At 41.0% G+C, this 11,956-nt stretch overlaps 1 protein-coding gene across 1 annotated transcript in view; it reads left to right on the plus strand.

Moving 5' to 3' along the window:
• Positions 1-11,956, plus strand: part of myom1a (myomesin 1a (skelemin)) — a 19,100-nt gene continuing 7,144 nt past the window's right edge. Inside the window, exons 1-21 of the mRNA XM_034554578.1 lie at positions 1-146; positions 3,001-3,141; positions 3,331-3,517; positions 3,647-3,804; positions 4,029-4,121; positions 4,269-4,357; positions 4,504-4,548; positions 4,900-5,061; positions 5,165-5,326; positions 5,884-6,025; positions 6,285-6,484; positions 6,677-6,733; positions 7,132-7,256; positions 7,470-7,653; positions 7,870-8,044; positions 8,906-9,027; positions 9,965-10,161; positions 10,369-10,495; positions 11,091-11,275; positions 11,437-11,551; positions 11,765-11,921. Of these exons, the coding sequence (XP_034410469.1) occupies positions 1-146; positions 3,001-3,141; positions 3,331-3,517; positions 3,647-3,804; positions 4,029-4,121; positions 4,269-4,357; positions 4,504-4,548; positions 4,900-5,061; positions 5,165-5,326; positions 5,884-6,025; positions 6,285-6,484; positions 6,677-6,733; positions 7,132-7,256; positions 7,470-7,653; positions 7,870-8,044; positions 8,906-9,027; positions 9,965-10,161; positions 10,369-10,495; positions 11,091-11,275; positions 11,437-11,551; positions 11,765-11,921 (2,969 nt within the window). The remainder of the gene's footprint in view (positions 147-3,000; positions 3,142-3,330; positions 3,518-3,646; positions 3,805-4,028; positions 4,122-4,268; positions 4,358-4,503; positions 4,549-4,899; positions 5,062-5,164; positions 5,327-5,883; positions 6,026-6,284; positions 6,485-6,676; positions 6,734-7,131; positions 7,257-7,469; positions 7,654-7,869; positions 8,045-8,905; positions 9,028-9,964; positions 10,162-10,368; positions 10,496-11,090; positions 11,276-11,436; positions 11,552-11,764; positions 11,922-11,956) is intronic.

An 11,956-nucleotide genomic window follows, 5' to 3' on the forward strand; every position in this document is an offset into this window, starting at 1 on the left:
ATGTCAGGATCATTACAAGTGACGCAGAAGCTGCAGCAGCAGCAGCAGCAACAGCAGCAGCTTCACTACGAGAGCAGCTGTCACCTGAGCACCAAGTCGTCTGTTAAACAACAGTCGTTCTCTACATACAAGACCACCAGCCGTCGGTAAGAGGATGGGAGTGACGCAGGCGAAAGATCCAAAATACTTATGAGATGGTTGATATTTGAAAAGTATAACAAAATTAATCAAATGGGGTTCGCTAAAAGCAACCTGTCGCTTCCATAACTTCGGCAGTGGTAAACGCATTCAAGCAGATATTTTTTCAAATATTCAACACTGTCCTTTGGCATCTGGTGTGAAGTGTGTTCAGCAGCAGAAGAGAAATGAAGACAAAAAAAACCCATGCAGCTCAAAGTGTGTTTTGATGATTCTCTACTTGTCTTCACCTGCTCATACAGTTGATGTTCAACTTTTCATGCTGTCAGGGTTTTGTATTTTTATAAGAACACATATTGTTCTGCTTGAGGCTGTTGCAGAACGGCCCATTTTAAAGTCTTTTGGGCCAAATTCCAGTCAACTCCCAGGTCTTTATATCCATCAAAGCTCAGCTAATTGTGTTCCTACAAGTCACTTCAATGCAATGGCCGAATAACTGAATATACAATTGCAGAATTATACACTTTTATTGTTCCAGATTTAACCAGCTCAAAACTTGTGACTTGTGAGTTTTGCGTTCAAAACTTGCGTCAATTCAGGTTCTTAGGGATCAAGTAAGTCAAATGTCAAAGTGGTCATGGGTGAAGTGTCTAATTCAGTGTCAAGTTGTTAACTATTACATTCTACATAGCAATAGAATCGTCCTCATATTTGACAGAAATAGCACAATTCTGTTTATTAAGTTTAATCTTCGACCAGTCTGAAGCTAATTAGCAGCTGTATTAAAATGCAGTAATCCAAATCCCAGTGAATGCGCAAAGACAATAACAATAAAAAATAGAGGTGAAACAATTAGTCAGTAAGTTAAAAGTTGATCAACAATGTTAACCAGCAACTATTATTTATAATAAATTGATCATAAGTACTGCTGATTTGTTTGGGTTGTTTGTTTTCTATGCTTTTTAATTAACTATGTTTGGTTTTTGGACTGTTGATTGGATTAAATGAGCAATCCGAAGACGTCCTCATAGTAAATGCACCATGCATTTTCACTGCTTTAGCATTTTTTAGCACGTCAGTTAATTGAAGAAGTAGTTAATCAGATAAATAAATAATCTAAATAATTTCTATGGAGAGCTACACATGTAGATTTATTTACATTTTCTAACCTTAATTTTATACTATTGGTCTGCTGCAGGAATAAACGTGCAAAACCAAGCAAATAATAGAGTTATTAAAACTTTCTAAATGGTGAATCTCATGGTTAGTCAGCTTTTTGTTGGTGACATTCTCAAATGATGCTTGATCAAAGTAAAGTCTAGTATAAGTGGGACTCTCTATCAAACACAGCACCTTTTAGATTAACTAGTCTCTGGTGTCAACATGTAATATTGTCAGAGTCTCTTCGTCCTTCAAGCTGCAGAGCTCAGTGTACATGTTGGAACCATGAGAGCTTTCTGAATGGGGGTCAGGGAAGGAATGTCAGCTGTACTGAATGGCTGCCAGATATATTCAGGGCCAGCCAAGCTATTTCTGTAGGCAGGACATGAGACGTTGCCATTAGGCCAACTGTAAAGACACTGTGTGGACGTCATGAAACTTCAAACGGTCGTCTTCCGCAGACGTTTAATAATTGATAACTGTTGGAAGACTTGGTCTTAGTCGTAATCGTAAATCCACATTTATAAATACATTTGATGAGTCAATGTTATTCCCTTTTAAATAATTTGTCAGTAGTACACCTTGTTTCTGTTAGAAAATGTTTCCTATTGGCACTTGAACTATTTCAATCTTAAGATTGACACCTACTTTAGCTTCTCAAACTGCTTTTATCAGCAGTAAAACTGTTCATACCTTTTGACTTTCTAATACTCCCAACAAAGACTTACATTTCAACACACCTGGTGAGTCGGCAGTATATGAATAACCTTTTGACGCTGCAGAGATCCTTTTATGAGACTCTCCATCTGCCTCCCCAGTATGAATAGAGATAATCAAAGCCACTTCATGCCACTACTCCTCGAGGCCCAATGGATAAACTAGGGCAGACTTGGAAGAGATTATTCTGAATGAAAGCAGAGCTCTAAAATGAACCTTTCTGCCCTGCTGCATATCTACCAGTTCCGGCTCCACTTATAAACCCAGCTGACAATAGAGAGGCCTGAGGCTGATGGGTAAATGAGTCAGAGCGTAATATCGGTCAGCGTCCTTCGAGGATGGACAGGAATACATCTTCCATTTCTGAGTGACTACTGTCATGCATACTATACTGTCATTTGATTAATTAGAACAAAATCAGTTAAATGGATAGTAATCAGGAGCACTTATCTGTTTAGATTGCAAGAGTTGATTTCATAAATAAAGTTAGTTATATTCAATCAAAATTTAATACTGGCATCATTTTAAATTTCCACAAAAAATGAATGAAATGCATCAGTCCCCGAGTAGGACCCCTCAGCATCAAGCCTACTTGTTACCACTGACAACATACATCTTTGAAAATGTGGAACAAATATAATGTTTTTGAAAGACAGCTGGGTATTGTAGTTTGTAGCAAATGTTAACTACACAAGAACACAGAGTATATTTCATTGGGGACTGTTTTTAACTGCAGATTAATACATTAGTATTATAGCAGCAGAACTGTGTATATAACATTGACTCAAAATAAACCACTAATTCATTGACATCAATTATACGATTTAATAATAACAAGGAAAAACACAGACTATCATTAGCCTTATCCTTTAAGACACAATGTGGCTTTTATGTATAACATAGTACACCATTGACCATTTGGAAATACCTTATGATGTAAGTTGGTGTTTGTAGTGCAAGTGATTGTTGTCTCTCACCTCTAAGCCAGAAGACCACTGTTAAGACCGTGAAGGGGCAAGCGGGGCTTAAACTGAGCCCTCTACCCAAGAGAGCCAAACGCACCTACCTGGCGATGGACACGGACAAGGAAGTTATCGGCTACGTCATTCCCGTATTTAGAGCCAAGTGAGTGAGGACGCTGCAAAACGCAACTAATATGATGTCCATAAATGCAAAGTAATCAAAACCACTGGGGCCAAACATTGACGATTTACATTTTCACTGTGGTTATTGACACTAAATTAAGACATTTTTAAATCTCACTGCAAGTCTGAGCTGCTCTCACATGTTGGTGGTTTTGTTTTTGTGCACCAGTCATGAGGTTGTTCGCGGTCTGATGGAGGCCCAGGAGGAGGAGGTTACGGAGGAGGGCATTAACTACGTGGCCATGAGGAACCTGTTTGTCAGGGAGGCCAGGGAGGTTGTGGACGTTAAAGTGGAGAAGAAAACCAGAACAACGCACATCAGGGAATCTGCCGGACGTCTGGAGTTTAACAAGACGGTAAATCCGTCTTGTTTCATAGTGAATTTGCAATAACTACATTGCGTCCAAACAATCAGGTCTCTCACATGAAGCCTGCAAACGCTCATGAGCTTTATATGACACTCTGGCGTCACTCTCTTCCTCTAGTTGGAGGAGTGGACAGAGTTTCGTAAGAAGATGAACCCAGACAGCCTGACACACCTTCCAGAGTTCATCATCAAGCCCCGCGGGCAGACCGTCTGGGAGGGCAAGACTGTCAAGCTGCACTGCACTGTGGCTGGATGGCCTAAACCCAGGATTGCCTGGTAAGATATACGCTCCCAGTTCACTGGTCCCCTCTGAGTCACAAGAAAAAGAGGCTGATGAGAGTCATGTGTGTGTCATCGAGAAGTTTCCATCCAAAGCTCTCGTCATCGAGCCAAATCTATTTTCCACCGCCTCGACATGAACACGCACACATTCCTCTGCACTGACACGGCGCTGAAAACAACAGTAAAAAGAACCGGGATGTCTTTCTTCTCTCTTCAAGGTACAAAAACAATGTGCTCATTGATGCCAAGGCCCACCCTGAGAAGTACACAGTCGAGAACAGTTTCAACATGCACTCCCTGGAGATCAAGAAGTAGGTAATCATGAAGCTCACATGGCACAGCGTCTGTTAGAGTTAATGAGATGCGCCCCAAAAAATGCACATTTCCCCAAACTGAATGTTTCATGTTGGAAATGATCTGCCGAGTGATCAGCATGTCTTCCACGTTTTTATCTTCAGCTGTGATTTCATCGACACTGCTCAGTATCACGCCTCCGCCCTCAATGTGAAAGGGGAAGTTTCTTCTGTGGCTACTATCGTTATCAAAAGTAGGTAACCGTTTTCTCCTGTCCGTCTTCTCTGCAGCTGTCCCCCCCCCCCCCTCCCCCCCCTCCCCTCCTCGTGCCCAAAAGAAAAGTGCATTGTGTTTTACTATTGTCAAATGTGTGTCACTGAAGTCGATATTTCTTTGCAGGGTTCCAGGAGGGCGAGGAAGCAGGCCCGCTCGATCCCAAACCACGTGAGTCCATGTTCATTAATCAACATTTCTATACACAACAATGAAAAATGGGAAGTGTCAAAGATAATTGCTCATAGTTACAAACGCTGGCCTCAGCCTCAGTGTTTTTTGTGTCTTTTTTTACGAACAAGCGCTAAAATTCCACTGTTAATCACCTGCTCAACATCAAATGGCAGACTATGAAGTCAGCTGAACACCGTTTAACATTTAAAGCTACAGAGACGGATATTTGTTGGTGGAGACCAAAACAAAGCTAAAAAGAGAGTACATGTTGTACTTGCATTCATCAGGTGGACAAAAACACAGCTTCAATCGAATGATTATCTCTGCTGGATATGTTTTCCTCTGCAGATGGTTTCTGCGCTGAGCATGGTGTCACCTTTGAAACAGCCATCCTGGACAAATTCGAAGTGGCCTTTGGCAGTGAAGGCGAGACGATGAGTCTGGGCTGCACTGTCATCATTTATCCCACTGTGAAGAAATACCAGCCTGAAGTCGTGTGGTCCAGAAACTGTAAGTAGACAAAGAATAAGGGAAATAGCGTTTTACCTGTTTTTAATCAATCCACTCTTAGTATCCAGTCACACGTCTTTTTGTGTTTGACATCTCCCATCAGCCATCCCCCTGAAGCAGTCTAAATGGGTGCACACCCACTGGTCCGGGGAACGAGCCACCCTCACACTTGTCCACCTCAACAAGGAAGACGAGGGCTTGTACACACTGCGCGTCAACACCAAATCTGGCTTTGATACCTACTCTGCTTATGTGTTTGTCAGAGGTAAGGTGCCTGATCGATATTTCAACTGAAAACAAAAAGAGGGACTCGTCTTATTTTATATTTTATTTAAAATGTATTTAAAATATGATGCCACTTACCCTAAAGTGCTGATTGATGTATGCAGTTTTGAACAACAGCATTATGTGCGAGGTTAAGCAACGTACTACACATCATCACACACATAGACCTGGTCGGGAACCATTTAATTCTGCTGTGTCTTTAAGTGACATAACGCTCTCTATGAGGTGTTTGGTTTCCTCTAAGGAATGCTTCTATATGTTTATATGTATATATATTTTTTCCTTTTCTGCATATCAGAAAAGTCGATCTGAAAAGATAATCGGGAGGTTTATGCACATCAGGGAATCTTCAGAATCAGTTACAAAGATATAAACCAATCTTTCATACTGCTGCCACACATGCTGCACTGTAGAGGCGTAAGTAGGTCAGAAAATGGAAGCTGAGTATGTAATGGAGATCAGCCTGATTTAGAAACGGCACTAGTCACAAGTGTGTGTGTGTGTGTGCCTTTTTTTGTGTTTGTCCTGCTGTGCCAGATTCTGATGTGGAGGTGGAGGGGGTTCCCGTGGCCCCACTGGATGTGCGCTGTCATGATGCCAACAAGGACTATGTGGTGGTTACCTGGAAGCAGCCAGCGGTGGAGGGAAGCAGCTCCATCCTGGGATACTACATCGACAGGTTGGAAACTGTTTTCCTGATACATTATTAGACATATTCATGGATTACTTTGGCCATGATATACTCCTACATGCAGGTACTGGTTTGTTAGATAATTCTGCAGGCACACGGCACAACTCCAAACTGGCATCTCCACGGATACTAAACTCAAATACCCACGTGCATACCTACCAGTCTATAGTAGCTGTCAGTCAGTCACTGTGAACTACAATGTTGCTTGTGGTGTTCACAAATCTATAATAACCTGTTTTCTATGCAGGTGCGAGGTGGGCACTCACCACTGGGCTCAGTGTAATGACGCCCCAGTGAAGTACGCCCGCTTCCCCGTCACAGGACTAGTGGAGGGGCGTTCTTATGCCTTCAGGGTGCGGGCCTTGAACCAGGCCGGAGTCAGCCGTCCATCCCGTGTGTCTGAGGCCGTGGTTGCCATGGATCCCTCCGACAGAGCCCGCCTCAGAGGTGAGAGACACACCGGAGTCCTGCCGACACACTGCAACAAACAACAACTGGCCTTTTTTTTAAATACAGATGTGTGTATATATATATATATATATATATATATATATATATATATATATATATATATATATATATATATATATATATATATATTTTTTTTTTTTTTTTTTTTTTTTTTCTTTTTCTCAACAGCTGGCCCCTCAGCTCCTTGGACTGGGATGATCAAGTTCACAGAGGAGGATCCCACTGGTACGGCAGTTTTAAACTGGTGACAATGACAGAAGAAAAGTAAATAGTGTCATAATGTTAGATATTTAAATTTACAGATGTGTCAGCAGTTAAAATTGACACAGAATTGTATACTGACTAATAGGGCTTGGCTCTGAATGAGAGCTGATCTAGTTCACTGATTGTCTAAATAGATATTTACTAACCTAAATTAAATATTATTCAGGCAAAGTTCTGCACTTGGCAGAACATTGAACACTGTTTAATTTGAAAGTTTGGCACATGTTGTTAAATGGGCTTTGTAGAAAAACACAATATTCCTCTAAATACGGTTGTTTTGGTATCAGTAGGCCAAACAGCCCAAGTGCCAACTTTAAGTACAGTCACCTTTTTGAAGCGACTTCCTCTTGACTCCTCAGTGGGAATTGTCCCCGGAGAACCTTCTGACGTTGTGGTTACTGAGGCCACCAAGAGCTACGTGGTGCTCGCCTGGAAGCCTCCAGTCCAGAGAGGTCATGAAGGAGTCATGTATTACATTGAGAAGGTGAGTAGAAAAGGTCGACATATGCAACCAGTGACGTTCAAGCACCCATTGCCTCATTTTAAGCACAAGCCTAAATAGCGTGGGAATCACTGCTTTAACCCTGATGCATCAGTAGGGGTTATTTAATTATGTTGTCTGTTAGTGGATGCAATAATTATTTTGGCACAGGTGTGAGTTAATAAAAAATATATACTGGCCATCTGTCTACCACAGTGTATCTCAGGGACAGACACCTGGCAGAGGGTGAACACTGGCATGCCAGTGAAGTCTCCCCGCTTCGCCCTGTTTGACCTTGAAGAGAGTAAATCCTACAGCTTCCGCGTGCGCTGCTGCAACTCCGCTGGTGTGGGCGAGCCCTCTGTATCCACAGGAGAGACCATGGTCGGAGATAAACTGGGTGAGCTGGCAAGACCTGCATCTATATTATGTACAGGTGTTACAGTTTATGATATCACAGATTCATTGTCCAGCCGCATCCCCTCATTAGTTAATTTAGAGACTGCTGGTTCTTCCTGCATTATTTTCTGTCTGATCTTAATCCATGATGTCCCTAATGTGCTCACTGTAATTAATCTTACTTCCATTTTTTTCTTTCAAACTTCTTTCTTAACAGACCTGCCCTCAGTGCCGGGCAATCCAGTAGCCATCAGGAACACCGACACCTCAGTGGTGATGCTGTGGGGGGCCTCTAAGGATGTAAAACACCTGGCCGGCTACTATATCGAATATAGCGTGGTGGGAACCGAAGAGTGGATGCCTTGCAACAACAAACCTGTCAAGCACACCAGGTATGTAACATTCTGGTTTCATGAATTTAATGCTTAAAAAAACAAATTGAATTAAAAATACACTCTCACAATTTATTGAAGGTTGCAGTAAACCAAAATGTTATTTAAACATTTATTGTTGCTGCTCCAGTGGTTGAAATACATGATGCGTTGAATTGGTGTTCAAATTTGATAACTTCAATTAAATACTGGTTAAATAATTAATAATGATGAATGTCTCTGACTTATTCTTTCGAAATTAGGAAATAGCAAAAAGGGGCTAATGCTTCATAAAATGAATAAATGTGTTTTCCATATTGATTTTACTATAACGTAAAGCCTTTGTATAACTAAAAATGCAATCTTTTTATTTTGGAGTGGTGTTAAGATTGCAACTCCTCACTAGGGTCATTTTTGTCTTTTTATTTATTTGTTTTTGTTTGGCTTTGTTTCTTTTTCAAATTGTGGAAGTTCAACCGTAGCCATATAATAAACTATGTAGTAAAACAGAAATGTCCCCATTTAGACCCATTAAAACTAACATTTACATTACAGCGTAAAATCACACATTCTATTATACCAGGCCATCAATCTAGAGCTCTGCTTATAAAAAATACCAATGCATCAAAATCAATGTTGTAGCTAATCATTGACATATCCCAGACTGAAAACAATCGCCCTCGAATTTAGTATATCGAAGATAATCTCAAACTGGCATGAAAATTAATGACTATTTGCTAATGATGTTCATGACAAAGGATTGACGTTGAATAGAATATTCATTTGTAATTTCATGGCAGTTTTTCTCTTTTTTAAGTGAGGCACAACAGTTAGCTCCTATTAGTTATTGTGTGAAGATAATATGACTCTTTACACTTTCAGGTTTGTGTGCCACGGCCTGACTACCGGGTCAAACTGCGTGTTTAGGGTCAAAGCAGTCAACGCTGCTGGATACAGCCAGAGCTCCTCCCATTCTGATGCCGTGGTTGTGCAGGCGGCCATCTGTGAGTGTCCTCTCAACTCATCTCCATTATTCACTTTGCATGTAGCAGCCAAGCTATACTATCTCCGTCTGCTCCTTCCTCCCAGCTATTTTTAAACATTTATCTATCCGGGGAATGATCGCTGAGAATGTGCACTCGTATTCACTTCAACACACTCACGCACACGACCTGCAGTTCTCTGCTGAGAACCTCTTAACTCATCTCTGTTCATGAAATAACTTTCATCACCTGTTTTCCTTTTCCTAACCAAAAAGGTATCGCCGTTATTCTCAGTTACTTTAGAAATATTATGTAAGATTCTCTTCCGATCGATTAGCTGCCCAAATATCTTCTCTATTTCCTGTACATCTAGAGTTTAATGACTGCCGGTGCCACGTGTTTGTATGTGCCACCGGCACACCTGGTTGATATATTTGCATGAGCCTGCCTGCCATACTCATCACTAACATGGATTATGTCAGTTTGCTGTTCCTCATCCCTTCATTTATTAGTGACAACGTTAAAGACAACAGTAGATAATGCTTTACGATGCTTAATGCAGGTATTATTTCTGTTTGGACTTGTTTTTGCTTGAGTTCTGTTTTGCTTTTTGCCAAGGTGAAGGCTAAAGCATTGTGTTCTTAAAGAGCATGAGCCTAATGAGAGACTCGTCTGGCTTTCGGAGATTTCCGTAGCGTGAAAGTTGTCCTGCTTCTGGCCACGAGTGTAAGTACTCTATCCATTACAATGACCCTAAAAGAGTGTGTTGCTTGTGTGTCCACAGCATGAAGCATGTTCAACTAATGAAAACTAAGATCTATGCAATATTTGGGTAATGCCAGATATTGATTCAATCATAGACATGATTTGAATTTTTCATGAAAGGGAAAACAAAACAAAAAAAATGATCTTCTTGAACACACTTTCTCTTAGAATAAATAAAAACCTTTCTTCGCAGCCGTCCCTGGAAAGGCCACTGGTGTGACGCTGCTGGAGGCTGTAAAGGACTACATGATGCTGGCCTGGACCCAGCCTGCTAGCAATGGAGGAGCAGATATCAGGGGATACTTTGTGGACTACAGGACCGTGAAGGGAGATGTAGTTGGAAAATGGCATGAAATGAACCTCAAGGCCGTGACTACTACCTCCTATAAAGTAAGTTTGCTTATTTCAAACACCCGTGAATCAATATTCCAATTACATTATTTGGGCTTTTCTATGAATGAAGGAAACGCAATATCATCATTGCTTTTTATAAAATGAAGCTCAAATGAGTTTATCTACTTGGTCATTCATTTACATTTGCCAACCCAAAACAAGTATTTTAATACGTTCTCATTATCTGCATTTTGTGTCTTTTAGGCTGAGAACCTGAAGGAGAATGTCTTCTACCAGTTCCAGGTGCGCGCTATGAACATGGCGGGTGTGAGTAAAGCCTCTCTGTCTACTTCGGCTCTGGAGTGCAAGGAGTGGACCCTTACTGTGGCAGGTATGAGAGACAATATACTCACCAACTTTGGGCCAGTAGATATGAGAGAGGAAACAATAAGAGGATTATTCGGTTAGCGGATTGACAGAAAAATAATTGGCAACTATATCAATTTATCTTTTAAGCTATTTTTAAGTAAAAATGCCAACAATTTCTGTTTCTAGCTTTTCAATTGTTAGGATGTGATTGTTGATTGTAATCAAGACAATAATTGTCTGATAACCAACATTGAAATTAATTGTTAGTTGCAGTAAAACAAGATTACTAGAGACTGGTCTAAAAAAAGTGTTGAAACAATAGTCAGATACTTCACTTTGTTTTGGCCACAATGCATTTCAGAGACAGTAACAGTCTATTCATGGGATCATAAGAATACATTTTAAAATGCCAAAATGTATAATATACTTTAGAAAAGAATGTAACTTGCAATCCCTTCCAATAAATATATTTGAATGTTAAATAATTTTTATTTTTTTATACATTTTAAATGTTTGTTTTAAAATATACATAGGTTTGTATTCCTTTCTTGAAAAGTTCACTGTACTTAAAATCGTTACAGCCTGTTTGAGAACTTCGTCTCCATTTCTGCTCCAAGGTCCTCCTGTTGGTCTTCATGTGCTGGAGGTCCGTGACACCTCCGCCGTGGTCCTGTGGGAGCCACCCGCATTCGATGGACGCACTCCAGTCAATGGCTACTATTTGGACGTCAAGAAGGCCTCTGCCGGAGAGGAAGGCTGGAAGGCTGCTCACGAAAAGGCCAACAAGATGAAATACATGAAGGTGAGGATGCTCAATTGATTGTTTGATTGGATCTTCCTGTAATGCAGTTATTTACCTTTTTAACAACATGCGTGCATCTCCATGTGATATATGGATGTGAAATAAAGAGGACGGCGTTCCTTTAACCATCCATCCCCTCGACTCCTCTCGTGCCGATTCAGGTGACGGGGCTGAAGTCGGGTACATCGTACGTCTTCCGTGTGCGTGCTCAAAATCTTGCTGGAGTTGGAAAGCCCTCAGCAGTCTTGGGTCCAATCCTGGCCCAGACTCGCCCTGGTGAGTGTGATTGTTATGTAACTCACACGTTCCTACGCAGGTTTGGGAAAGTACTGATAGATGAATTCACTTTCTGCATAGCTCTAAGTGGACTGTCGTGTCTTGTGTTTTATTATTTTTCTCCTATAACGACTGTAATCATGAGTTTAAGAGCTGAAATCTGTCATGCCAGTGGTGCACACACACTGAAACCGTTTGCTCTTCGTTCCCCAGGCAACAACGAGATTTATGTGGACGTTGATGATGATGGTGTGATCTCTATGATATTTGAGTGCTCCGAGATGAAGGAGGGCTCTGAGTTTGTTTGGTCCAAGAATTATCAGACTATGACAGACACCTCTCGCATGACTATTATCACTGAACAGGGCAGGTAAGTACCATTTATGTGCCTGCTTTCAGATGCAA

This window comes from Cyclopterus lumpus, chromosome 17 (assembly GCF_009769545.1).
Source record: "Cyclopterus lumpus isolate fCycLum1 chromosome 17, fCycLum1.pri, whole genome shotgun sequence".
Lineage (NCBI taxonomy): Eukaryota > Metazoa > Chordata > Actinopteri > Perciformes > Cyclopteridae > Cyclopterus > Cyclopterus lumpus.